Source organism: Colletes gigas, unplaced genomic scaffold (assembly GCF_013123115.1).
Source record: "Colletes gigas isolate AHSC1104 unplaced genomic scaffold, ASM1312311v1 Colletes_gigas_Sc00007, whole genome shotgun sequence".
Classification (NCBI taxonomy): Eukaryota; Metazoa; Arthropoda; class Insecta; order Hymenoptera; family Colletidae; genus Colletes; species Colletes gigas.
Window position 1 is genome coordinate 3364660 of NW_025106636.1, and position 26918 is coordinate 3391577.

At 36.2% G+C, this 26918-nt stretch overlaps 4 protein-coding genes across 8 annotated transcripts in view; 2 read left to right on the top strand and 2 right to left on the bottom strand.

Annotated features, from left to right (window-relative positions):
* The window catches only part of LOC122396064, a 56761-nt gene that overhangs the window by 674 nt on the left and 29169 nt on the right, over window positions 1-26918 (top strand). Inside the window, exon 1 of one of the 4 annotated variants that reach the window (XM_043394171.1) lies at window positions 13838-13922. The exons of 2 other annotated variants lie outside the window; for them this stretch is intronic. The gene's annotated coding sequence lies outside the window, so the exon portion shown is untranslated. Of the gene's footprint in view, window positions 1-13837; window positions 13923-22711; window positions 22792-26918 lie in introns of those variants that run through there. One more of the 4 variants, XM_043394172.1, reaches the window with a different exon arrangement.
* LOC122396563 (phospholipase A2 A2-actitoxin-Ucs2a) lies at window positions 4987-6523 on the top strand. Its single transcript, XM_043395092.1, has 5 exons — window positions 4987-5002; window positions 5418-5655; window positions 5813-5977; window positions 6169-6278; window positions 6353-6523. Exons 1-5 carry the CDS (start codon window positions 4987-4989, stop codon window positions 6517-6519), a joined length of 696 nt encoding a protein of 231 aa, XP_043251027.1. The 3' UTR covers window positions 6520-6523.
* Window positions 6680-9316, bottom strand: LOC122396065 (CDK5 regulatory subunit-associated protein 3). Of its 2 annotated transcripts, XM_043394175.1 has the most exons (9): window positions 9171-9316; window positions 8723-8897; window positions 8415-8653; window positions 8082-8349; window positions 7880-8010; window positions 7448-7759; window positions 7143-7357; window positions 6899-7070; window positions 6680-6819 (listed from the first exon to the last, which is right to left on the bottom strand). In XM_043394175.1, the coding sequence occupies exons 1-9, from the start codon at window positions 9174-9176 to the stop codon at window positions 6748-6750; spliced, it is 1590 nt and encodes a 529-aa protein (XP_043250110.1). In that variant the 5' UTR covers window positions 9177-9316; the 3' UTR covers window positions 6680-6747. The 2 variants fall into 2 exon arrangements, with proteins under 2 accessions (XP_043250110.1, XP_043250111.1); XM_043394176.1 differs by lacking the exon at window positions 9171-9316 and having other exon boundaries at window positions 6748-6819; window positions 8415-8620; window positions 8723-8846.
* On the bottom strand, window positions 9749-11307 carry LOC122396066 (transmembrane emp24 domain-containing protein 7-like). The gene is made up of 3 exons (XM_043394177.1): window positions 11003-11307; window positions 10519-10764; window positions 9749-10447 (listed from the first exon to the last, which is right to left on the bottom strand). The coding sequence occupies exons 1-3, from the start codon at window positions 11156-11158 to the stop codon at window positions 10232-10234; spliced, it is 618 nt and encodes a 205-aa protein (XP_043250112.1). The 5' UTR covers window positions 11159-11307; the 3' UTR covers window positions 9749-10231.

A 26918-nucleotide genomic window follows, 5' to 3' on the forward strand; every position in this document is an offset into this window, starting at 1 on the left:
TAATGTGAAAACATTATATTAATCATATGCTCGAGTAGTATATGAATGTCGATTAATATAGATACAATATCATTATGCCATTATACAATAATTCGTACACCAATATAATTATTAAGTATCGATCGTTTCTTTAATTAATGATGTATAATCGACCAAGGATAATTGAATATTTCGAATAATAATTTAATAAATTTATTTCAACAACGTACTTCTAATGTACTAATGTATAAAAATATGGGTTGAACTTAACACTTTTTATCTCGAAACTGGAGTAGCTGAGTTTTATTTCTTAATGAGAGAAACGATTTAAATATAGACTTACGTAAACTCGAGGAAGATTAAGAGTTGAGAATCTCGATGACCCCTGAAATTGCTGACAAATTTTTTTAAATTTACGCGGCGCACCGCGTAGGCGCGCAGAGGTACTTTTACTGGAAGAAACAAATTCCGTTTTGATCATTAAGATAATTCAATTTGAATTATTTAATGTAATATAATATTATTTGTTAATAGAATCCACTTAAATTGGAATGAATCATTTTTTAGAGTAGGGCTTAATGAAAGTAAGTAGTGGACAATGTTGTCTCCGTTCATTGTTGAACTTCTTACGACAGAGAATGATGTGCAGGCCAGATAAGGTAATTTTCTTTGATAACGAGATCCCACGGATTTCATGGATGCGTATTGTGCATTTTCTTTCGGGAAAAATTCACATCCTGCCAAGCCTGAGTTTCTTGGTGCATATGGTAAACAAAGCGAACAAGAAATATTCTACATTTAATCGTGAACAAGAACTTTGTATCTTTGTAAATTACTATTATACGGGGAAAGATTTAATTTATCATTATATACTTACAAGCCATTTATATTCATTGTTCGATGAACATTTGTGGGAATAAATAGAATAATGATTGGAAAATTATGTGGGGAATACACTTGATTTTTTAATTATTAACATATCTCTGGAAATCTCAAAATATAGATCGAAACGTTGAATAGATAAAAATGTTCCAAATTTTAAATTCGCTTTAGAAAGTTCAAAAGTAATTAAATTTATTATCATTTAAGTAAAATTAAAAGATAAAGAATGGTAACAAATTGCACTTTCAACAGGGCACTTTCGTTACCATAAACAATTTGCAAATCCGCCATTTTCCGAGACACTTTACCGCAAGATTACAGTCCGCGTTCCCGGTTTCGTGCTAACCCTTTTTTCCTCGTTCCATGTTTAACACATACCTAAGCAATCGTCGCTCTGCCTGACCGAAACATTTTCTAAGAACGTACATAACAGTTAAGTGAAAAGAACCAACCTCTCCCCTGGTAGACGGAGGGCCGAGAAAGCGTTGAAAAAGAACGAAAGTTAATGTTGCTGTGGTCATTACGGTGCCTCGACATTGAAAGTAAATGCACGAAAATTGCATAATTCGGGAGTAAATTAATTCAGAGAATGGACCAAATTTTGTAGAACTTTAAAAATATAGTCCTTGGTAATAAATAGAAAAATATCGCCTGAATTTTGTTTCGTCATACCGAAATAGGGTAAATTTTTAAAAATATTTGGAAAAACCATTTGGATAGTAATAATTAAAATTTTTAGATTAAAACGTTGCCACTTTTATGGCGTTCGAAAGTATATAAAATGTACAAGTTTTGTTTGTAATTCGTCTTATTTCACAAAAAGAAGGCAAGTTTGAAATTGATAATGCTTTTGGTGAAAGTATGCAATCGATTCCACGATAACGTGACGTTAGGATCCTCTGTCGCATTACGCTTACCCTGAATTCAGGGTAAGAAGAGTGCAGCCTTGATACACTTTGCAAAATTACGCTACGATACACTCGGCTTCACAGATGTTCTACTTTTGTTCGCGGCTGTTAAAGTTTAATTTACATATTTAAACGAACCAAACTCTTCTTTCAAGCTAAGCGATCGCGACAGAGGAGGAATTCGAAGAAATTTAGAATTTAGAATATATTTCGCGATATAAAATTTAAAGATATATTCGTCAATTATTTGAAAACAATGATTCAAACGATGATGCATTTCATCCTGATTCACATTCTTTCCTAAAAAATCTTTAAATAATTTGTCCTTTAAAGTAGTATTTTTTTTTTCATTTTGAATTCTACGTAACGCTTTCTAAGACTGATTGGAGGTATTTTTATCGACATTTATTTCCACACGGTCTAATGGTTTTAGAGATTCATAGACATGGGCGTGTGCATCGTGAGAAAGTGCTCTCCGAAGAATGTGAATCACAAGAAAACAGGAGACGATTAGTTTGCACGCAAGCTATCCATTTAAAGTTGCACAACTTAAAAAGGTTGGTCGTTTTCTTGGGGAACAAAGCCGTCATTTTGTAGTCGGGATAAGAGGGCTTATTTACTTGGACACTGTCGAAATTGAGCGCGCATTCTTACATCGAAAATTGCTAGTTTTGTCCGCGGACAAAACTGTTATTCTCCGCAAGAAAAATATCAACTTGAAAATGCAATAATTAGACATTTTATTGTATCAATAGGACTGTTTAACTAGAATTTTTCGAAATAAGTAAAATAATCTTTTTTTAAATTATTTTTCAATAAAAAATAAGCGTTCCTCTACCAAACTTTGGTGTTACAAAATATAGAAATGAAGGTGCTTTAAAGTTTTGTCGAGTATTGTGTGCAGTACGATTCCAAGAAACTGTGAAGAATTTCGTCGGAATCGATCGTCGCGGTTGGTCAAATAATTTCAGATCAATTCCGGGAGAACTGTCGCAATTCAGGAAACGACACCTGCAACACGAACGAAAGATATTTAACGCGGGTGAAACTATTTCCCGCGTTCATTTCGCGACGGGCCATTGTTCTATTTGGTGCGTATCGATTGTGCAAAGACGCGAGTTTCCAGTTCCTTGAAAGCGAAATCTCTTGTTACGGTTAACATCATCTCGTCTCCGCGAATATTTATGTCGAGATTGTTCCCTCCCGCGGTATCGTTGCACGTAAGCGAAGATTAATCACGATTCTTATTCCGCCTAATTGCTTGCAATCTTAAAATACGATAGAGCCGTTAACGACTTAAGAAAGGGAGAAAAGACTCGAATCGTTCGCGAAAAGTAGAATCATACATCGAAAAATAGAAAAATGTAAAGGAATTATCTAACAGAACTCGATAACTGTGTATCACATCTGCTAGTCAAGTACCGCTAGATGCAACACACCAGATCCACTCACTGTAAATTCCAGCAAGTATGATTCTTCTATTTTGCTATTGCAAGCTACGATGGACAGTCGGTCAGTCGCTGAATTTGCCGTTCTCAATACTTGGGCTGATACTTGGTCGATCGAGGCTAGGTTTAGAAACAGGGATTCAGCTAAGACTACAGTGACTCGAGTCTCCCCCCATCGATCAGAAAAATCTATCAAGACTTGCTAGTTAGACTTTCATACTTTGGTTTTCCACATCGTTTTCTGGACTTTGATCAGCCAGATCTTGAAATTAGGTCTCGGACTACTTGTCAAATGTTTCTGCGCCCGAATATAATTTTTTTAATATTTTAATAAAATATTTCGAATTAAATTTAGATTTTAAATAGAAACGATCGTGCTCAAATATTCGATGTTTATTCGTTGTACTCGAATGCTTGTAACATATCTTTTTGCCCTAATTACCGTTTTCAAGAGAGATTTTTAACACGGTCGTTTACGGCCTGTCCTCTGCCCTTTGAGCTTTGTCCGAGAAAGACACGAGCTACTTAAAAACTCAGATCGTATCTGCAGTTTTAGATCAGATTCCATCTCACGCCGACAATAGATATCTAAATTATTTATTACGTTCTTTCTTTTGTAAATGATTATCAGGAAACGTAAAGACTCGTGTGAAAGTAGATGGTTGATTAAGATAAAGTCCTAATCGTGTTTAGGAACTGGCAAAGGCTCCATTCCACGCGTAACTCTGGTATATCCTAAAAATGGACGAATAGAAGTCCCGGGGAGCTTGACCACCGAGATAGGACATTAAACTACAATGGGAAACCGTAGCAACGGGGCTGAGGAGGTAGGATGAGAGGTGAACGCGTCTCGAATCCTCTTTTCTTCACGGAAATGGTCGAAAGTGTAACAGTAGGTTTCTCAGAGTGCAGCTAAGAACTCCGCCGCTCTCTGGATGATTCTGATCAGACGAGGTGCCATTCCTCTAATGTTACGGAGCAGGCTCGATTAGGTAGACGGACGAGGGTCACTTAGGTTCAGCAGAACAGTGAATCTGGGGTCGTGTGCGCACGGTGGTAGGAGGAATAATAGTGGGAACCATTGGACCAGGTGCCTTTGATAAGTTTAGTGCCCGTTTCGCTCTCCTGCCGCGAAGAGACTCCTGCGTCGACTTTGGAAAACAGAGACTGCGTTCCGTCAGGCTGTATAAGTGCGCGAAACTTTGATTCGTTATCGTAATTCGTGAAAAATGCAACTCCCTCGAGCAACCAAAAACATATTATTTTAACGTAATTACTTGAATTTTCATACTTCTTATATCAAATATACGAAGATATCGTTCCGAGACACGGGACTTCGAGCTCGATGAAGCGATCGACGATGATCTACGGTCGATGATCCTCGATGGATCTTTCTATTGCATCGGCCTCGTGCAACGAACGATGATGTCTCGTACGAAAGGCGACGATCCTTCGATACCAGGACTTTTAACTCTGACTATGTCGAACGAGTTCAAAACGATTCGTAGCTGATATGACATGAGAACGTGCTCGATGAATTATAAAAATATCGCACCGATTCTTCATGGCTCTGGAATGCCTCGATCGAAACGTCGATGGAGATCCTTCGTCTTATCGCTCGCGATACTCGTGACATTGTCTTGTTGCGCTGGTCGTGGTATGTAACAATATCAGTCGCGAACAGTACATTTAATTAGCAAAACACTGCGCCATTTGCAATACTATGATTTCAAATTTAGAAGTTAAAAGAAACGACGAATACTTTGGGAATGGGTTCGTTGAACTGTAAGAAAAAAAGGAAACGAAATTGTCATTATAAGCGTGAACAAATTCCAACGTAATGTCTATGTAACGAGATCCATAACTTTGGCAATCAATAAATAGTTCTTTCAATATCATAAGTGTACCGCGTGACACACTGCAAACGGAAGTGTGTCTCACTTTTACGGATCACGGTGCAACTAGCGTGAAACGGAGGGAATGCACGGTTGAAAAAACGGGGAAAAAAATCGTGTTTTCGAGCACACTTAAATTACCAAATCGACCGATTATAAAATCGTTACAGTATTCTCTATAATCGTTTGAAGATCGCCACCATTTTTTTAAAAGTTACTTTATCGATTGAAAAATAATTCGATCGTCAAGAAATTATATCTATTAATAAACATAAACAATACATAATATTACTTTTGCGGTACAGCTAGGAAAGCACCAAGTGTTCAAAGATCGATTAAAAGTAGCAGAGTGTACAAATTAAACAATGACGAATCGCCCTTTAATTACGTAGAACATGAATGGGAAGAAGGAAATCTTCATATAGGACGAAATGGGAAACCATGGGATTCAGTATCTATGCAACAGCAGAAGGAAAATGTATATGTTCATGAATTCCCTTCTGTTAATTTTACCTCCAACGATACAAAGAGTAATCAATTATTGTAAGTTTGATATTTTTTATAAAATTGGAGTTGAATTATTCAGAGACATGAATTCTGAACAAATATTTCAAAACACAGAAAGAAATTAATTTTGCATGTAGCATTGTTTGATTCCAAGAGACATGTTTTGTAAGGAATACGATCTATATTGTTTTAGAATACATAATGAAGAGACTTTATCTCATAAAAGATTTAAAAGGGGTGTGATACATCTTTATAACATGGTAGTTTGTGCTACTGGATGCAATCCTTTGTCCTATAAAGGATATGGATGTTATTGTGGTTTTTTAGGTTCAGGATATGTCATAGATGGGATAGACAGGTAAGTTTTAATTTTAATAGTCTGAATGTTAAAAAAAAAAAAAAACTTTGTTAAACAATTATTGCATTTCTTAAGTCGAAGCCAGTAGAGTGTTAATAAAATAAATGCAATTTTAAAAATGTATTTCAGATCGGATGGCTTTAGAAATATAGATTAATTAATTTAAACTACAAGTTAATACCTTGTTGTAGGTGTTGTAAAATGCATGACTGGTGCTATGATGCTACGGAATGCCCAATGTTTTCAGAGTACTTTGTACCATATTATTGGAGATGTTACCATGGTTATAAGCCCGTATGCGGTTTGTTTCATTATATTTACATTTTGTTATAAATTGTATAATACCATACATATTTATCCCCTTTTGCATTGTAGCTGTGGAGCACGGGAACTGGGGAGGATCTGGATCATGTGCCCAACGGTTATGCGAATGCGATCGTTCGTTCGCTGAATGTTTAAAACGTTTCCCCTGTCCAACGACAAAGGCTGTGTGCACTTCGTCGCCTTGGAGATTGGTACAAAATCTTTTTATGGTTATGTGATTACTGTTATGGTAGAATTACAGAATAATGGAATCGGAAATTGATTAATAAATGAATACCGTTGCGTAAATATGCCAAAGATAACAAGAGTATATATACTTTAATAATCGTAATTAAAGGTACAAAACTTGTTTGTAACATTAAAAATCAGCATAATACCATTCGCGCCTTTCCACATAGTAGAATCATATTTCCATTATACACATTCTATTCTTTTATTTCTACTATTTACAAAGTACTTATACCTCCCGTTAAATGTACAATTCTGTTTTTATATTTTTTCGAAATATCTTGTTCTATCTGTAAGTAAGAGAAAAGGAAAAAATATTTATACATTAAGACATTGTTCCTTTAATATTTTTAATTATATTATAAATACCTCTGCTTGCAATTCCTTTGTCCTTTGGATAACAAGCTGCAGAAGAGGACGAAGAGCATCTGCTTCTTCTGCAGTTTTTTCCCTTTTTTGTCTCACAGTCTTTTGCAAAACTACCATTTTGTCAATTAAGCATAAATTTTCTTTTATCGAGTTAACTATACCGATTACGTGTCTGCAAAGATGAACAGATAGTTAAATTTCGTTTGTGCAATGCGCAGAAATAACGTTTCTTTCATTTAATTACCTCTTCGAATGTTTAATGTGGTGTAATAATTGGACCTTAGTATCCAAAATTTCAGATAAAATAATTTTAACGTTGTTTAACATATCTTGTGTGCTCTCTAACGTAGAATGTTGTAAAACAGAAGATGATAACTGCAGCTGATTGTTGAAGCTTAAAAAATTAACACTATCGTCGCTTTTCAACTCGCGTAAACGAAATGTAAAGAATGCTTCTAACTGAAAGACAATCGTAGCGTTTAAAAGAGAATCTCAGTTATCACTGAAATCAATGTGCATATAATTAGAAACATAATAAAACATATATACCTCGTACAATTGATCGATAAAATCGGTTCTGGTAGATGGATTATCAAGGATTGTGTACGCTTCTGTGTCGTTCGCAATTCCGCCATCGTGACCAGCTGCTTCTACGACTATACCAGATTCTTCCAAAGAAATATTATAATCTATATTTTCAGGTACTACTTCCTCTATATTTTCATCACCCCAATCTATATTTTCGGGTACAACTTCTACATTTCCATCATCCCAATCAATTTCACCTCCGACCTCTAAATGAACGTTATTGTCCAAAGCTATATTATCTCCGTTTAAGTCAGTATCGCCGTAAACAGTTTTCTAAAATTTTACGAAATAAAACGATCGTTAATGGTCAAACTAAGGTTTTCTAACATTACCAGCTTTTTTGTTTTTTTAATTTAAATAACGTAGAAAACGTTGAAACGGGGTAGTACGTACAAGATTATCAACATATTCCTTTCTCCTCTTCTCTATATCAGCGTCGTAAAAACATATATTTAAAGGTGGCTCGTTAATTGATAATGGGGCTACTCCATAAACCCATTCATATGTGGTGGTGTTTCCATTGTCTAATACATTTGTAATATATAATATAATAAGAGACATCATTATTACATACATCAACTATATTTTAACATACCAATTACATATTTTATCATGGGAACACAACCATCACTCCCCATACTCAAAGTGTAATTTAAAAAATCGCGATAAAACTCTACACCTTTTTCTAATAATTTCGTTTTTTTCGCAATCTGTTCATAAATTTCTGGAAGTACTTTTACTCTCTCAGATAGCTCTTGCATAATTTGATTGCCAGAAATACCTAATCGATTACAGAATGTATTGAAGTCTGATCTGGCTGTATTTTCTGATTCTTTATATTCTGCTTCTTTCTTTTCCAAGTCCTGTAAATACATATTATATTTTTACAACAAAATAAGAACAAATAATATTTGCCAAATAGACATACAGTTTGTATTTGCTCCAATTTTTGAATTTGCTTCTTAGTACTTGGAACTTCATAATTAACATTTCTTATAAGTATTTGTGCAACCTCTGCAAGATATAAATTATCCTTCTCATATGCATGTACTATTTCCTGCCAGTCTTTCATCCTCTGTGATCCATACCTCCCAAACATATTTTTTGTATCTGCTTCAGTTTCCTTCAAAATTTCTATTATTTTTAAACAGTGAAAGTAATTTATATCTGCAAGAATGTAGATAAATTTAAACTAAATAATCAGCATTCTAAAATACAAAGCACAGTTTAACTTACAAGCACCGGATAACAGTTTTGCAATTTCATCGTGTGCAGGCATATCTTGTATAGCGTTGTTAATTTTTTCTCTAATAAGTAAGATTTTTGTATGCCAATCCTTATTACAATGCCGTCTGCTAATCAACCATTCTAATAACTTTCCAGTATTTATATCAATTGGAATATTTTGCTCCTAAATAATACATAACATTAGTAGCAACTCGAGTTATACCATTGAGTCTTTGTAAGTTTATATAATGGAATGAATAATTTTAATTTATCTAGAGATTTGAAGTAAAATTTAATAGCCGATAATATACATTCTTTTAATCGCAAAATACTTTCATTAACATTTCTTTGTAATGAAAAATGTTCTAGGCATTCTGTCACACTGATCAAAGTGTTCATGTTCTACCCAATTTAAAAAAAATTGTTATTGTTACAAAACTAGATATTTGATATTTGCCTCCATAATACGAAACGTTCGTAATATTTTATTCTAATTTTTCCTGCGTCTCTTTCCTTGTAGGTTGTAACAGCTGTTACTTTTTATTTATACTTGTCGTTTATTTCGAGTATAGTTCAGTATTTTGAAGTGGTTGCAACGATTAGGCTATCGTACCGGCTGTCTTAGTGACATTGACGTATTTCCGGAAAAATTGCGTTTAAATTTACCTCCATTGAATGTCGAATGAATGCACATACGTGCCACGTATTTCAACATTAAGAAATAATAGGTGCCCAATAATCCAAGATTAGAAAGAGAATTTTCATTAGTCATATTTTTGAAGCTTTCCAAGTTATTTGGTATAATTTTTAATTTTCACAGCTCATACTTTTATCTTTCTGTTTTGTTTTTATTAGTTTTAAATATTCACAGGTCATTAAACTTTTATCGTTTGTTGTATATAAATTTAAAAAATATCTTCAAGAACATTTTAAGAAAATTTTTTAAATACGTTTGTTAATTTATTAATAAAGGATAGGAAATTAGGAAGGGAAGAAAGTAAAAAGGAAGAAGTACACAGTAAATACAACGAGTAATACGCACAAATATTTTAGTTTATTGTTATACATTCATGGTAACAAAAGCGTATTTTCTAGGACAATGTTTGTTATATTGTCAGTTCCAAAGTATAATTAAAACTTAAGATTTTACCATGAGAAGAGATACAACAGTTCAATTGTTCTCATTTTCTCTATTACAGCTCGTATTGAAATCTTCTATCTTTCACATAACTTAATATTCAAATGATACACACATGAACGCGCATACACAACATTCTCATACACGCGGAAACTGTAAGTTTCTCTTACTAGAATATTCTGTTTGTTTACAGAGTTGTACTGCAACGTCCAGAATAAAATACGGACGTAAGAAACAACTGGCCAATATTAACATGGCACTATGATTGTTAGAAGTTTTCGATCATTACGTACAACGTTGTTTCGTGTCGTCCGGATGGATAAGTTATTTTATTGCGAACGAAAAAAACATTGTCATTCGCGGATAAACTAATGAATGTACTAAGCCTTTCTCTCTGTGAAGAAAGCCTTTAGAATCATCACCTGCCCCACCGATATGATCAAAATTGTTACTGTTTCCATAGCAGACCATATGAGTACGTGACCATTCAAATCCTCTGCACGTTTACGACCCTGTGCTTCTCTTAATCGATGATGTGTTTGAATATCTAAAATCTTTTTCAAATTCTCGTGCACCTCATGCGCAGAAGACTCCATCTGGAAAAAAATATTCACATTTAAATGTATTTGTCTTAATAATGTTTAGTCATATATAAAAAAAATGTTACCTGAGTCATAACAGTCACATGTTCTGCAAGACCAGCAAGCGGTAGTTGGTCATTTACTTGAAAATCCATGTAGACAAGCTTGTGTGAAAATGTAGAGAACTCATTGCTGAAACAAGCTTGATATGCTCCGGTCATTGGGGCTGTAAATTGCCGCGAATCAAACTGTGTTTTTATTTGCGAATAGATGATCTCTTTATTTGGAGCTTCCAAAGTTACATCTACATCGTATTGTCCACCAGTCACGACCTGAAAGGCATTCATTTACCTTAAAACATATTTATATTGGCAATTTATGAAAGAAACACGCACAATTTTTAGCGATTATTCAATTTGAAACATATTGGATTCATTGCGACAAGTTACCAACAAGTGTGAACGTGGCTACTTATATTACGTCGTGGCAAACAGAATTACAAATATCATTTTTTAACCACATACTGTACGTAAAAAAAAAAGTTCATTGAATGACACAGGAGTCGCGTACCTGAAATTCGAGCTTAACCGTTGCATTTTTCTCAATTTCCTGAAAAAAACATTGTTTCGCATTGTCGGGTAGTTCAAAGGTTAGCTCGACGCCACCAGTTTGTAATATTGTACCAAACAGCGAGACGAATAACAGGCAGATCGACCAGTAGTCCATTCTTTGTTAGTTCTTTGTTTAGTACACTACTTTCGACACATTTAAACCAGAATGAATTTACGAATAATGTCTAATTAATCAATCGACGTCCCGGTCAAAATTTCATCTAAACAAGCTATTTTAACGTGGCCGGAAATTACTTGCGTGAATACGACCGAAGCGCCGGAACTGACTACAATCCCGTCCAATTTGTAAACGTCTACGTCGTTCTAGCCAAATAATATATAAAAAAATCTGGTAAATAATTCAACAAATATTTTGTTTAAATAACTTATATGAACAGAAGAAGAGATGATCTATGTCTTTAGATGATCATACAGTCTTTATTAAAGTAATGCATAAAAATAAATATAAAGCAGAGTTGCATGGATCTTGTTGAGATTTATTTAATATTATTTCATAATAAATTAACTTTTGTTATTGAATAGTATTACGAAATCCTTATTACTTGATTTTTATGTAAAGCTATTTTATCGTGAATGAACAATTTAATAAAATTTGCTATCATCTGATACTTTTAAAATTATACAAAACATATAAATATGTTAATAGTTTTTTTACGTGCGTGTAAAGGATTATGTAGGATTGACATATCGAGGTATTAATGGTACAAGGATCAATAAATTTTATGCAATTCCGGTATTGATGTAAGCTGATTGATAAATTCAGAAGTTTTGTCACGTTTTTATTTCGTATTATTAAGTACATGTGCTCTACGTGTTTCCTCTACGTGTACCGCATGATCCAGGAAACCGGAAGTGTATTTTGTGAGTATCGGATTTTAATACTCGAGGACCGACAAAATAATTAACGAAGTCGGTGATTTACAATTTTGTTGACTTTCGATTAATAATATTTGAATACGTGATCGGAACAATGTGAGAGTTAATTCATTTAAGAGTGGAATCTAAAGAGATGGGCAAAATTTTATTAAAACAATGGATAAAGAATAAAACCAATGCGTGACAGTTTTTATTCGCGATAAATAATTATTTACCGACTACGTACGCATACTTATTACTTGACAACTGACGTAATTATTTCGTTTTAAACAGTTTTGATCAATCTTGTGAATGATACGCAGTTTTCGTGTAGACATACTTCCTGTTCGTAGGTTTTAATACTGCAAGGAGCAAGTATGTATGCATAAGAGTGTTTGCTGCGTGAGGCGCCCTAAGGTCCCGCCTACTATTCTAATAGAGTCTCCTTGTCTGTCATGTTACTTATTCATGGAAGTGTGTTGCAGAACAAGTCGCGTGTATCGAAGGGCAAAGAGGGCGCCCAAACGAGAGGGAAAGCAATATGAAGGTTCTTTTCATTGGAAAAGAAAGCCAGGCACGACATACCAGGCAAAATTTTACCCTACCTCAAGAATCAGCAAGTACGAATACCCGACCCAGACCATTATAATTAACAAAATGTGCTGGTTCGTCAAATTAAAACGATCAGGAAAAGAGGTTATAAATACGTTTTCCTACCATACTTCAGTTCTTTTGTTACTTTTCACAGACCCAAGATGTGATTTTAGAGAAGCGAAGGAAAATGAAATTGCGATTACGTAGATCAAATTATATAGATAGCCGATGCAGGTGAAATATTTTCCATGTACACTCGAGTAACGCAATACGGTGTACTTTACGGTGTATATGTCTTATCGTATAATCGGGACTCCTTGCTGGCTCGGAAATAACCTCCGTGAATTTTTTGATAATATGCATAGCGTGCTTGAACGATCTTTAGCTATATCTTCATGGCACTTTAAATTTAAAATGTTTCTATGCCGAGGATGAAATCGATATAGAGAGATTCGATCGAAGCGATTGTGCACCATTTTTGTTTTATCACGCAAAATTCTTGCAGTTTATAGTGTTTCACTTTGTTACGTAGTAATGGGTAGATTGTTATTCGATTGATATATTTTGCACAACATTTATTTACAGTACTCCATAAAAAGGTCTTAGAGCATCTGTTCTGTTCGTACGTATACACGGTTCGCGAATATGTATATGTATATATGTATAATGGCTATGTTCCGTTTGACACTGCTGTACTTGTATACACTATCGGTCAAAAGTTGTAGTCGTATCTAAAATCAGTATTATCGACAAGGAAACGTTTAGAAGTAATTCCTATGTTTATAAAGGCCACAACAGATGATAATCTGTTAGTCGGTTTGCAAGAGTTCTATTTATTTTTAATGAAATGGCTATACGGTGCGCGTACTCGTTAACAATGTTTGATTCGCATCTAGGTGCACGTGTAAATTTAAAAACGTGCACGGAAGAGTAGTATCGATCCTACCCCGGGTGGCGTGAAATTTAAGAACGTCTTTCTCACTGACGCGTGCACCAAACTTTTGAACGTTGGTGTATGTACACGTGTATCCGTGTGTACACGCAGAGTCAGGTTCGAAATACGAACAACACGAGGGGTTTCTCCACCACGATTAACTCCATCAGAGTGGGGGAGAAGCACACGACCGCATCAAGCTGGGCACCATGAGTTTTCGAACGACAACGGCAGGAGGCAGATCTCTTTCTGTACACCTCTCTCGGTCTATTGCCAGCGTTATTTTTACTCACGAATTTCCCTTTCGCGTGGTCGGAAGAAATTCACGCGTAGAATTGTGTTTCCGTCGAGTGGGCTCCGTAAAGTCGTGACGCGTGTGAAAGGAGAAAATGCTTTCTTGCTGTTCAAGACCAAAGATGATCCAGTGTAACGTAGGTCGGTGACTCGAAAAATCCTCGTGGTGGATATCCGTAAGGTGAGCACAATTGTAACCGTGCACTCTTCATTCAAATATTTGTATAACGCTGTATGTGATCTCGTATATACAGAATCGTTTAGAGACTAACGTAAGAGAACAAGAATACGAGAGGAAGATGGATAGATCGAGAAGAAAAGAATATAACAGTAAAAGGGCGAGAGTATAACAGCGTTTCAAATATTTTGTGACAGATAGATTGCGTTACTGTCGTTGCACGCACGAGCGGCCCATTTGTTGGTCAAAATTAAGTTAGTAAAGGAACAATTTGCAGCTTTAACGGTGTTAACTTACAAGGAACTTTTTACTCGAACGCTACATAATTATTGAATAGTTTCTTGCATACATTTCTTGAAGTATTCTCACCGTAAAAACATAATTAATAGACCTTAATTACATATATGATTTACTTGAAAGGATCTAATTAGTATTCCGACTCGCGTGGCAGTGTCGAGTGTTTTATTTTTAATGGGTCGTAGTAATAAATAGTCACTGTTAATTAAATTTAATTTCAAAGGTTAAAGTTCGTTCCTAGCGAGTTAACGACCTTTTGACCTTTGAAACTTGTACATTGTCTTACACGTAATTGAGTTCGTAGCGGGCAAAAGCGTGTTGCTTGTCGAATTATTGTTTTGAAATATACACTGCAGAGTAATGAACGGATTTACACCAGAACTTTAACAGAAAGTTTCGTGAAACGTGCTTCTCTGTCTGCTCGATTTGTAACATTTCTAAACTTTTTATCTTGTAAAATCCGCCTGGTCTGTAGGTGTAAAATAAATCTTGCTTTTCGATCTGTAAAGAAGGAGGGGACGTTGCATTTTTTTTTTATTAAGCTTACGCGCTAAATAATTGAAACGATTGCACTTGATTAAAATAACCAATTGATTTACCGCAGTTGGCGAATATTTATGTTTCAATCGTGCTGCGCGCCCTCTTCGGTTTCTTTACTAATTTCCACGATTAACGAACGAAACCAGCGACGGGATTATATACGAGGGAGCGGGTGCTGTAACGAAAGTCAAAAATAGTCGAATATAGCAAATAAACGAAGCAAGGTTGACGGACGCGTTGCTGAATATATCCAACTATATTAATAATATTCTTGTCATGCTACCGGTGTAGTTGAAATAACAGCGACGCGACATTCTTACAAATAATTCTTAACAATTCATTTCGCATGTAAACTGAAACTAACGTTAGCTCGTATAGTTTCTGAAAACATTCATCAGATCGTTTCGACGTTTCGAGTTTGGGAAAATACAGTTTTCGAAATTGCACGAAATTCATAGAAATAGAAATGTCGCGCCCGCAGGAAAATAAATTCTACATAAGTCATAAAGGGTGTACCGTGTCCGTGCAGATATATTCTTGGAATACGATTTTGGCATAAGACGACCATAAAACGCGCGCAGTCAACTGTCTAGACTTGGTTGCACGTGAATAGTGCATACGTACTTCGATCGATCTTACTGTCCGTCCGATAAACTCTAGTTTTCACCGCGGCGACATTCACGAATGGACGGGTCAACGGCCTGACGCATAATTGAGAATCTCTCGGTTAATAATTAGCCGGCAATCTGCCAATGTGGATTGGAAGAAACGTGCCATTTGTAACGCTTCGCTGCCAGCTTTTATTCTAGCCAGACTAATTTAGTGCAAAACACGGCACACGGCGCTCTGTACGCTACCACGTACACACGAGATTTTTTTCTGCGTTTTCTAATTATCATTTGCTCGTGTGAAGTATCATTGTTACCTCGTTACTATTACTACTATTAATATTAGCATTGTTACTTTTACCGTGACTGCTAACAATATTACCATTAACAGCTTCGATATAGTATTACCATAGCTGTTCTTGTTGTAATGACTATTACTATTGATATTACTACATACCTTTTTATTATTATTGTTATCGCTGTTCCAATGTTTTTACATTACTGCTTTTAGTGCAGCGATACTGTTATTTATTTTTATTGCAATTGCTGGACCCATTATTATTTATATTATTAAAGATAATAATGATAAGTCATTGTAACTTTGATTGCTATCATTATCGCCATTACTATCTTTAGCGAATCATAAAATTTTCTGATTGGAATATTTCAAATTGCTAGTTGTAGACTCGTATGCGATTGGTGCTTTTGTACTTATGGGCGTGACGTGTTTAGCGATGTGTTTCATTGGATGGGTTTGGGGGATAGTGGGTGAGGTTTCCGACTTTCCCTTCCCATGAGCTTAACATCTTGCCTACTTTTACTTATCGTAGAACTAGCCAAGTTACGCGACGTTATTTACCATAATAACCATTGTTGATGCAACGATTAATTCATCTAACGTCCCGACGTACGATGTTTTTAGTTTTATTTTTTGGGTCACGAATACATCGAACGAAAAAGATTTTAAACTTAAGTTTCAACAGTTTTTGCTGCAAGATTAACGAGATAGCTTATATGGATTTATGGTTGGTGCCTTCGCTTCTCTTCCCCATAACCCGCCGTGGCGGTAAGAATTTTGCTACGTCACATTGCTCAGACTTAAGTCAAGCTATCTCACACATACGTTCCGCATTTCATCGCGATCTTTCTAGCCATTTTCCCGTGACGTTACAACAAACGGACACTGTTTACAGATCCTCCATTTTCACAGGTTGGTCCGTAGATTTTCATAGATCGGTTCCATTCGAAAAAGCAAAGGCCTACCTTCGAAATTAATTCACATAAAATGTTATTAGAATGGTAGGAAAACAGGAATGTTCCCACACGTGTAAAGGGCTTTTATCGATTCACCAAAAGCTCGTTCCCTCCCTAGAAAGAGAAACATCGAACCTTGCTATTATTAGACGTTGCAGACGACGAGATTCATGACTTTTTTTCTCCCCATTCATCCAACCATGGATGGAAACAGGCAGGGATCCTCTTTCAAGAGGCATGTCCAGTTAACATATCTACCTGTTCCTCCGTGCAGTCCTGGACTGGTTTCAGTTATGGACCACGAAGCATTCTAGACGCGCAATACCTTTATTCTGCTGTTATCTGCTAACAAATTACTTCACCGGGGTCCATTGTTCCGATACAAAATGGTGGTTTGCAATTAATTAACTTAATAATTCACAGACAACTTGTCTGGTTTAATGTCTGTACAAATGGACTCGTTAAGTCTTAACCCCGAAATTATTGTATCGAATCAATCCTCAGACTCTTTCGGTAAATGCACGTCGATAACAAACGAACCGACCAAGACCAATGCATACGCAACGGAGAAGTTATTCACCTAAACAAAAAGTGTGAAAGCGACACGTACAATTAAGCGAATAGCTGAAATCAGACATCTAATGCATTATCTTTCGCGGCGGAAGACTTTCTCTCTGTACAAACGTCGTGAAATCCCATCGTGTAATGCAAACGAGAAAATTTTAATAAGAATGGCAAAACTCCAGTTCCGTATCTAGTTACATCCAGCACCTCACCGAACCTTACTTCACAGTATATCAATTTATCATGGCGTTGTTTCCCTGCTCTTCAATTATTTACATTTTCATTCTGCAGAGTGTTGGACCTTGTATATCTTGACTAGAGAGTCGGGTAAAATTATCATTATAATACGAGATGAATGTTAATTATAGAAAAAAATATACGCGACATACGTAAGCATGACTTCTCTCTGTCAATGGCCATTGTCACGTATACGTGGTTGCTCTTAACCAGTGGTTATTGGCAGACGTCACGTATGCGTGACTTCGCTTAGCCATCGGTTATTGGATGCTGTTACACGTACGCGAGTTCACCGATTATTGGCCAATGTCATGTACCCGTGAGTTCGCTCAGACATCGGTTATTAGCCGTTGTCACGCGTCCGTGAGTTCGTATCTCTTTAAACAGAACAGTTCTCTTATTGCATTTGTTTATCGTCAACGCTCGTATATCGTCTAATCGATACATTCGCGTAATTAGAGGAGCTTTCGCCTTGTAATTAATGGCTACAATGCCCCCGTGCATGGAAAGTTAATTGAAGCGTTCTTTTATCTCGTCCAATTTGTGTATTTGCAGTTGAAAGAACTTTATGATCATGTGGGTCATGAATTGATTTCGAGCCCTGCCAGAGAAGCTGCCGATTTAATGAATTGCTTATTAATGTCAAGTTCCTGGAACAGTACACGCAAACGTATCGCGATGCCTCGCTCGTTTGAAGCACGTAATTAAAGTACCAGCGATAACAAACCCAGACAATATGGACACGGTGAATTCTTCGGTCCGCGAATGCATTCTCTTCGGCTTCACGCTCGCGTGTAATTATTCCTGGCAGAGACGCGCGTCCTTCGACAGTTCTCTATCGTAATAACGATCGACAGAAACGTGTAATTAAGTTTATATAATTTTAATAAAACAAATCTCTGCTCGCGACAGACTCAGTTCGAGTCAGAAAAAATCCCGCGGATAAAATTGTGTCGTTAAGAAACGCCTGGATATATTTTTGCTCGTGAAAGTGAGACGTGTGCGTTTCAGTTCTCAGGATAAGGTGAAACAGTCTTGCTCTCTCGGTCAACACTACCGTGAACGTATTGGATTTCTATTTCCTGTACGCAGGAGAGCTCACGCACGTGAATAGTGCTCTCCCCTGTCTCTGCCTCAGGAGGGAAATTATGAGAACGATACGGGATCTCCGTATCATAAGTCGAGCAAAAGTTTAGCGAAGACGACCCTTCTCGAGCAAAAAAAAAAAGAGACTTTACTTTTAAATATTTCTGTTACCTTCGACGATACGAAAAAATATTATAAAGTTTCTTTACGTCTTCGCGGGCCCTTTTTGAAAGATATTTCAAGGACAGTCATGGTTTCTTTAAATGGAAACGTGTTTTTGTTCGCGCGACATTACAACCGGGCACCAAGACAAGTTCAACGACTTACGACCACATGTCTTTCAAATGACCTTGAGCGCAGAAAGTCCACCATACGATTAACTTGTATTGGTACACGCTGATGTTAGAAAGAAAACATAAGAACGCAGTTTAATTATTGGATGATAAAAATTGAAATCACCTATTTTATGCTCGATGGATTTATGTGATAATAATATACAGGGTGTTCGGCCACACCTGGGAAAAATTTTAATGGGGGATTCTAGAGGCCAATTTGTTGATGAAGGCTTCGTTAAAAAATTATTAACAATTAAATTCAAAAATTTCGAATCGTTCTGAAAAAATTATTTTCGGTTGCAGGGGTTAATTGCAATCATTTTAGGTGAATAGACATACCCCCGAATTCCTACCCACTTTCTAGAAAAAAATTCGAGAAGGTGTGAAATTTTCGACAAAATTAAAAAATTTCAAATCGTTCTAAAAAAATTATGATTAGTTGCAGGGGTTAATTACGATAATTTTTGGTGAATAGACATACCCCCGAATTCCTACCCACTTTCTAGAAAAAAATTCGAGAAGGTGTGAAATTTTCGACAAAATTCAAAAATTTCAAATCGTTCTAAAAAAATTATGTTTAGTTGCAGGGGTTAATTACGATCATTTTTGGTGAATAGACATACCCCCGAATTCCTACCCACTTTCTAGAAAAAAATTCGAGAAGATGTGAAATTTTTGACAAAATTCAAAAATTTCAAATCGTTCTAAAAAAATTATGTTTAGTTGCAGGGGTTAATTACAATCATTTTAGGTGAATAGACATACCCTCGAAATCCTACCCACTTTCTAGAAAAAAATTCGAGAAGGTGTGAAATTTTCTACAAAATTAAGAAATTTCAAATCGTTCTAAAAAAATTGTGTTTAATTGCAGGGGTTAATTACGATCATTTTTGGTGAATAGACATACCCCCGAATTCCTATCCACTTTCTAGAAAAAAATTCGAGAAGGTGAGAAATTTTCTACAAAATTAAAAAATTTCAAATCGTTCTGGAAAAATTATTTTCAGTTGCGGGGGTCAATTACAATCATTTTTGGTGAATAGACATACCCTCGAAATCCTACCCATTTTCTAGAAAAAAATTCAATACGGGCGGAACTTTAAACGTTAATAACTTTTTAACGAAGCCTCCTTCAAGAAATTGGTATTCTTGATTTTCGTCTTATTTTGGCCTCTAGAATCTCCCATTAAAATTTTTTCCAGGGGTGGTTGAACACACTGTATATATGCCTCGGGCAATTTTCAAGATGGGACACCCTGTATATTGGAGAAATCACCCTCACCGACGGTTGTACCACCTTGTCACGCCTCATCCAGTAAAGTTAATATATCGGATAAAGAACACCAACTACTTAAGTTACACGCTCTGGTGTTCGCGCCATATTTTTTACTCCGTTTATGTAGATGCAATGTGTTGCAGTAATTGCATCTAGCACGTGTTTACGAATGCAACGCATCAAGGTCTGGCAAACTTGCGCACCTTTTATCGTGACTAACCAGACGCGGGTCACACATGGAGCTTTGTAAGTACTTTTATGGTATTCCTCGAAAACCGGTGGACATTCTCGCCAAGGCATCTTTTGTTTTTGTCTCAAACCTTGTGACTATAATTAACCGTTGTGGAATTCCATGATGTTTACACTCTTTCGTATTTAACGAAAAACGCCCAAAATCCTCGAGTCGAATCGATTTTTCTTTACGGTTATTTAATTTCGAAAACGTAAAATTGATACAGTTCTATTTCATTTTGTTTGCAGAGCAGCTTTGATCATTGTTGTCCTCAATTTCACATTCACACGATTTTCTTGCGCCGATGTTCTTACAGTCTGCAATTTTATACACGCACGCACTTAGTTTACTACGATTGCATCCTCAAACGTTAAAACGTGAAAACGTAATGAGTCATTCGGTACACTTACGACCTTCGGTATATCAAGGAAAAAATTCAGATGAAAGTGGAACTAGTTTTCACTCTTTGCTCGGCGTTCCTTGCGCGAGTGTGCGTCATATAATTTAATCTGCCGCCTGAGAAAGAATTATTTTTCAAGAAAGTGAAACTACCTCTATCTGATGTTATATTCATCGTGCGTTTACTATGATACCTCCTATTTGAATCACAATTTCAGACCAGTTCAAATTGTCTGACATTTCACCTAAATTGAACGTAGAATTTACAGAATTACAGAAGCAGGGTCTGAGAATTAAGCAATTCCTCACCGAGCGACAATTCAAATTATTATAAATGTAGAGTCGTTTAATTGTATTCAAATGCAAAAGTTTATTAAACGTCGTGGAAAGTCATTCATCTTTGAAATTGCTTAAGCATAATTGGCTACATTAATGTTTACTCGTCTTCGTGTTTCACTCTGTATCCTTTTCTCGGGTATAGCAAGGGGAGCCATTAAAGGGTGGTAGATAATTATCTCCAGCTTATGACAACCTCCCAGAACATCGTATTCGTGTATTCTCTGCGCTGGTAGTAGTGTTCAGTGTTTGGAATGAGGAATACAAGTAGTGATGGGCATTCAAGTTCTCCCTCTTGTAAGTTTCCAAGCAATTTATCCATATAAAGGTTCTAATCACTTCAAATGTGGTTGAAAAGCTTTTGCAGGAACCTTGAAAGAGTTCTTTACATCTGTGAAGGTCTTGGAAATTCTCAGGTCACCGTTCTACCTTTTTAAAAAATAGTTAAAAATTATTCGTACGATTATACATTTTCAAATGAATTTAGTGGTGTATGTACGAGTTAATAGCTTGTCGTTAAAAGTACTATTTTTCTTAACAAAAGTACTGAAAACCTCATGTTCTCGAATCGAAACTACGCCAGCAATCGTGTTTACACCGGTTCGCCAATTAACAAAATAAAAGAATCGAAGGTTGAGTTACAATTTCTTAAGCCACATTAACCGCTAACTTTATATGTATACCGTGTATCTGTACAGATATACGGCTGTAATCAATATAAGAATCCCACGGAGTTGATTCGAAGCAGGTGTTCGCGTTCCAAATAACTTTTAAAACACGAATATCTGGAAAATAAATGTTTACTTTCGCTACCGCGGTTTTCAATTTTTCCATTAAGTAACTTAATTCAAATTATTTTAAACGGCGCAACACGCTCGTAATGGTGGTTATCGAGGGACGTTGATTTCCCAGATAGGTATGCAGAGTATCTCAGAAATTTATATCGCACTTTCTCCGGCAGATTAATATATTTAAAATGATGAGAGGACCAAAATTGAAGGCATGCTTGTGTCGTGGGAAACGGTCGTGGGAAACGGTTTAAACAAATTGCCATCCGACGGTGCTCGATAGAGAGTCGCGAAATGTTCTATTTTTCGAAATTACACGTAATCAATTTGGGCTTTCTTTAAAATTACATTAAGTTAATTTTAACGCGTGTTTGTATTCGTTAAAATCACAATAAATTGACATTAAACGTAACGAAAATGTTGTGCCCAACATTATTTGTCTCTTTAAGGGGTTTGTTATTAATTTTCAAAATTTTGGAAATCAGCAAATTGATTTGATACATGTGCTACTTCTCAGGTGTCTCGTCCTCTTCTCGATTCTAACGTGAATTACACCCCACCCTGTATAGTTAGAAACGACACGAGGGGTTTCTCCGCCACGATTAACTTCCATCGTAGGAGTGGGGATAAGGTTTTGGGGAGGGGGGGAAGCGTCGTGGTGGCCGCGTCGAGCGTGCACCATGAGTTTTCGAACGGCAGCGGGAGGAGAAGGTTCTTCTTGCGTTCACCTTTCACTGTCCGTGTGTGTTCATTGATGTCGTATTGTTATTGACTCTCTTATTTCTTCCGTTATGACACGAAGTGTGCGTTTTAATCGTTGAACGTTATGTGCGGAGGGAAGTACGGTCTCTTGGTGAATATTTAGGATATACTTCGCGACGTGGTGATCCCGTACAGTCCTCGTGGCCGATGTCTGAAAGGTAACTGGTTCTAATCTTCGTGTTCCTGGTAAACTTGCTTGGTTCTAAGACGATCGTTGTCCAAATATCAACATCGTTTGTTTTACCGTGCATTTGTAAGAGAAATCGTCCGATAAAAAGCATTGTTATTGGTCGAAAGTATCGAGTGGATAATAATAGCGTGTACTGTTTTGTAATACACTCTTCGTTTACGATTCTGGCGGGTGACGTTCCTTTGGTGCTCTATGGGAAATCTCGGAGTTATGGACACGAAATTGACCGGTTAATGGGGCACATAAAAGGGGAAGAAGGGTCTTAATAAATATGCGTATGAAAATAAATTGGTCCACAGATGTATCAGTTATTTCGAATGTGGGTCGAGTCAATATTTTTTTTGTATATCGTTATAATGTATAATGCATTTATTAAAACATTTTTGTTAGCTCGGATAAGTTGCCACAACTTCGAAGAAGCCTATTACGATATGCCTCGTATAATTTCGAAATATTGCGTGACAAATTAATTCAAATATACTGCCCCAAATAATTGCAGGAAATTCTGAATGAAGAAGTACTGTATATTCACTTCTTAATTGGCAATTATAATATAAAATTAGTATCTTCTAGAAAATTGGTATTGTTCATATTCCTAAATTTTTCCATTAATTATTACTATCTGGAGCTTAGCTTGAATGAACCAAATTAATATGCCATACATGCTGTTTGGTAGGATTGGAAATTCAAGATTAAAATCGTTGGAATTTTATTGGATATTTATACCGTATAGTAAAAGTAGATTACGATGTATTCACAGGTGATCCTCTAATTATTTTTGCCGTTGAATTTTGTTAATTGCTGCATCGATACCCTTAGTCAATTTTATATTACTTGGCAAATGTATTAAAATAATACTCAAGCGATTATATTTATAAGTGGATTATATTGAACGCTTATAAAATTTATTACACGGTGGTGCACAATTTTCGAACATTTAATTACTCGCGTCTCTCAAAGAATTAGCTTCATGGGCACATAATTAATGTTTCCTGATTATGTGGTTTACTCGAAAGATGCCAATTATAAATCGGGACCTGCTTCGTTATGGATAACTTTCGCAACAAATTAAGACGTCTTGCCACACGAGTGACTCTGTCAAATTGTGTCGAATTTTTGTTCACGCAATGGAACACAATTTTCTAGCAATTTGCAATGCATTTCAATGATTTTACTCCAATGCGATCGGGTAAAATAGATTAAATAAATTAAGGGAAAACTGAAAGATACCTGGCTCCGAAACCGTGGCATTGTTGCACCCTCGATTGAATTCCCGGTACACAAAAGCGGTTACATCTGCCAGAAATCATAATCTGCAGTAGTCAGTCCCATAGAGTAAGGTACAATGAGCTAATCAACAAAAACGGATTCGTGGAACACTCACCTCCAAATTTACCTAGCCTGGCTTTTAATAACTCGACGTGGCCAGTGCATCTTTCTTTGAAACAAAACATAGTATCTAGACTAACGATCGTACAGTGCACGATAGAGATATAACAAATAAAAAATTTGTTAAATTGATATACGGAGTGAAAATGTACATGGTAGATCATTATGTTTCAGTCTTTGGATTTAAAAGATACAAATATTTGCCAAGATCTGTGTAATGAGACACAAGTGTCCTTAATTTGGAGGAAATTTATACGTTTTGAGGTCTTCGAGGAGCGAAAGCTTATTAACGACATGTAATTGACGTGTAATGTCTGTATGATGGAGTGTTGACCGCATTAATAAATTCCACGTAATACAGTAAAGGGGACAACGACGTCTGAAATATATTTTTAGCGCGCGGTTTTAGCATTATACGTTTGTAAAATGGAGTCTTCGGGTACCTAACTCCTCTTACGCACGCACTTTGCATGCGTGACCTGGTCAGGCCTAGCTTTCGAGAAACTATAATGATTTTGGAGTCGTAACGCATTGTCTAATAACTAAGCTAGCAGTTAAACATAATATTTTTTTAGTTTCATATAAAGCTTAGGATACAGGGAACAAAGACTACTTTCTTCAGTCTTGGCACAAGCGAAAACAAATTGTTCACGACACTAAATTTAATATTAACAATAATTTTGTATAGCTTACCTTTTAATTAATTATGTTATGAATTTATTAATATTTTATTTGCAGCATTTTTTCATGAATGTATAGTATAAATAATTTGCATTTATATGTGATTATGAAGAACCCTTACATGATTCCATTACGTTAGCACTGAAATGGTTTCGCTGTAAGAAGCTGAACATTGCATAGTTGCATAGCTGCGTCCTCAACTTATTGGCGACGTGTCAGCCAAGTAGACCGATAAAAATGATGTATAAATGCAATAATAATTTCAGTATATTTCCAAATATCGACAAAAGTTTAACCATACAAAACAAGGATCTTAAAGAGGTCATAACCCTTCTACGCGTTACCGTTTGATTCGAGAATGGTTAAAGGCTTTAATGAAACTTCTGAGCTCATTTTATTATTGCTATATTAATGAAGTGCGAATGCAGGGATCTGCATTGATTTGTTTCTTCTAAAGGGGTAGAAATGGTTTCTTTTTTTTAAGAGACGCATTCAGTCAAGTTTCTACCCATTTCTTGTTGCAATCTAGACTGGTTCCAGCCATGGACCACGAAGCGAGACAGACGCGCTCTGGCAGACCCGCTACGCCACCATTCCGCGATATTATTTTCTGTGAACTGTGTTCCCTCCACGAGTTCGCCTACAACTCAAACTTTTCACATTAAGAACGAAGTAATTGAAATCTAATGCGCCAGAGCCGACCAGACGTCCAAATCAAAGTTCGTGCATTTTACCTAGGGAGAGTTTTTTTTATTGATATTGCAATTTTACAGTGTTCGTAAAATATTCCGGTTGCTTCTGATGATTATTCAAATTTCCCAACACCTTTTATAATTTTGTGACACGCGACAGGGATTGTTAGCAACGAAAGGCCACAGCAATGGCGTCACCCAATTCAATCAACGAAAGTCCAACAGCCATGGTGTTGGGTCACCCCATGGTAAATAATGCATTAAAGAGGGTTGATTTGCTAATTTCGCGCGAGGGTTAAGAAAATCGGTAATCTGGTGGTCATACGAGCATGTACAGCTTGACTAACATGTTAGAAGTCGGGTCTCTACAATATCTCTCGCTTGCCATAAATGGAATTGCCCTCATATTTGTTGTTTTTTATGAGAATATTATCGACTGATTTGCGTGGTTGAAAACAAGTCCAAACACGACTATATTCGGACTATTTTTATTATTAAGTTACTCGATCCATTTACACAAAAAATGAAAAGAATTCAAAATGAAAATAGTTCGAATAAGTTCGTGTTTGGACTTATTTTCATCGGGAAAGTTTCACCAATCCAATGATCATACTCCATGAAAATAATAAAAAAACTTCAAACAAGTACTAAGTAAAAAAAAAAATAAATGTTAGATATTTTACCATTTCTGATTTGCGAGAACCAGCTCGGCATTCGACCCGTTCCAATGACATACCAAAAAACTGGTCGAAAAGAAGACGACGTATCACCTATTATGGTTGCCATGCGTTGGACGACGCACAAACAAACCAGTTGACGCGAATGCAACTTTGGGGTTCCCTTTGTTCGCGTGCACGCTTTTCACGTGCTGTGCAAGTGCCGACGGGAAGGGAAGGGATTGCTGCATTTCCTCCCCGTCGACAAAAGCTCTTTTAAGCCCGAACAAGTGCTACACTTAAGCGTACACGCGCATACACACGCGCAACAGAGTCTTGCGATTGCAACGACTCGTGATTCGGAGTTATTCAACCGCAAGGGTTCCTCGCATAGACGAGTTTTGAGTGGCTCCGTGATAGAAGCGACTCGTGACTGTATATTACTTACATTTACACGATTTTTCATGCATCAAAGTTATTGATCATCGTCCAGAGACGAGTAGAATATATTCAGACAATCCATTGTTCGTTCAACGCGAAACAAATAATTATACGGGCATAATAAAATTAATTTTTCATCTATACAGATACTTCTCTACAATTAGAAATTTTCAATATAATAGAATTCATTTTTATATCAATAATTTTTCACGAAATTTCTGATTCTGAGAATGGTC

Bases quoted from the DNA above. Each gene is read 5' to 3' on its own strand.
- LOC122396066 (XM_043394177.1), bottom strand. From the start codon at position 11,158: ATGGACTACTGGTCGATCTGCCTGTTATTCGTCTCGCTGTTTGGTACA. The intron at 10,765-11,002 runs GTACGCGACTCC...AATGCCTTTCAG, and splicing joins CGGTTAAGCTCGAATTTCAG to GTCGTGACTGGTGGACAATA. The intron at 10,448-10,518 runs GTAACATTTTTT...ATTTTTTTCCAG, and splicing joins ATGTGACTGTTATGACTCAG to ATGGAGTCTTCTGCGCATGA.
- LOC122396563 (XM_043395092.1), top strand. The intron at 5,656-5,812 runs GTAAGTTTGATA...ATATTGTTTTAG, and splicing joins ACAAAGAGTAATCAATTATT to AATACATAATGAAGAGACTT. The intron at 6,279-6,352 runs GTTTGTTTCATT...TTTGCATTGTAG, and splicing joins TGGTTATAAGCCCGTATGCG to CTGTGGAGCACGGGAACTGG.
- LOC122396065 (XM_043394175.1), bottom strand. The intron at 8,011-8,081 runs GTATGTTAAAAT...CAAATGTATTAG, and splicing joins CATGATAAAATATGTAATTG to ACAATGGAAACACCACCACA. The intron at 7,760-7,879 runs GTACGTACTACC...GTAAAATTTTAG, and splicing joins AGGAATATGTTGATAATCTT to AAAACTGTTTACGGCGATAC.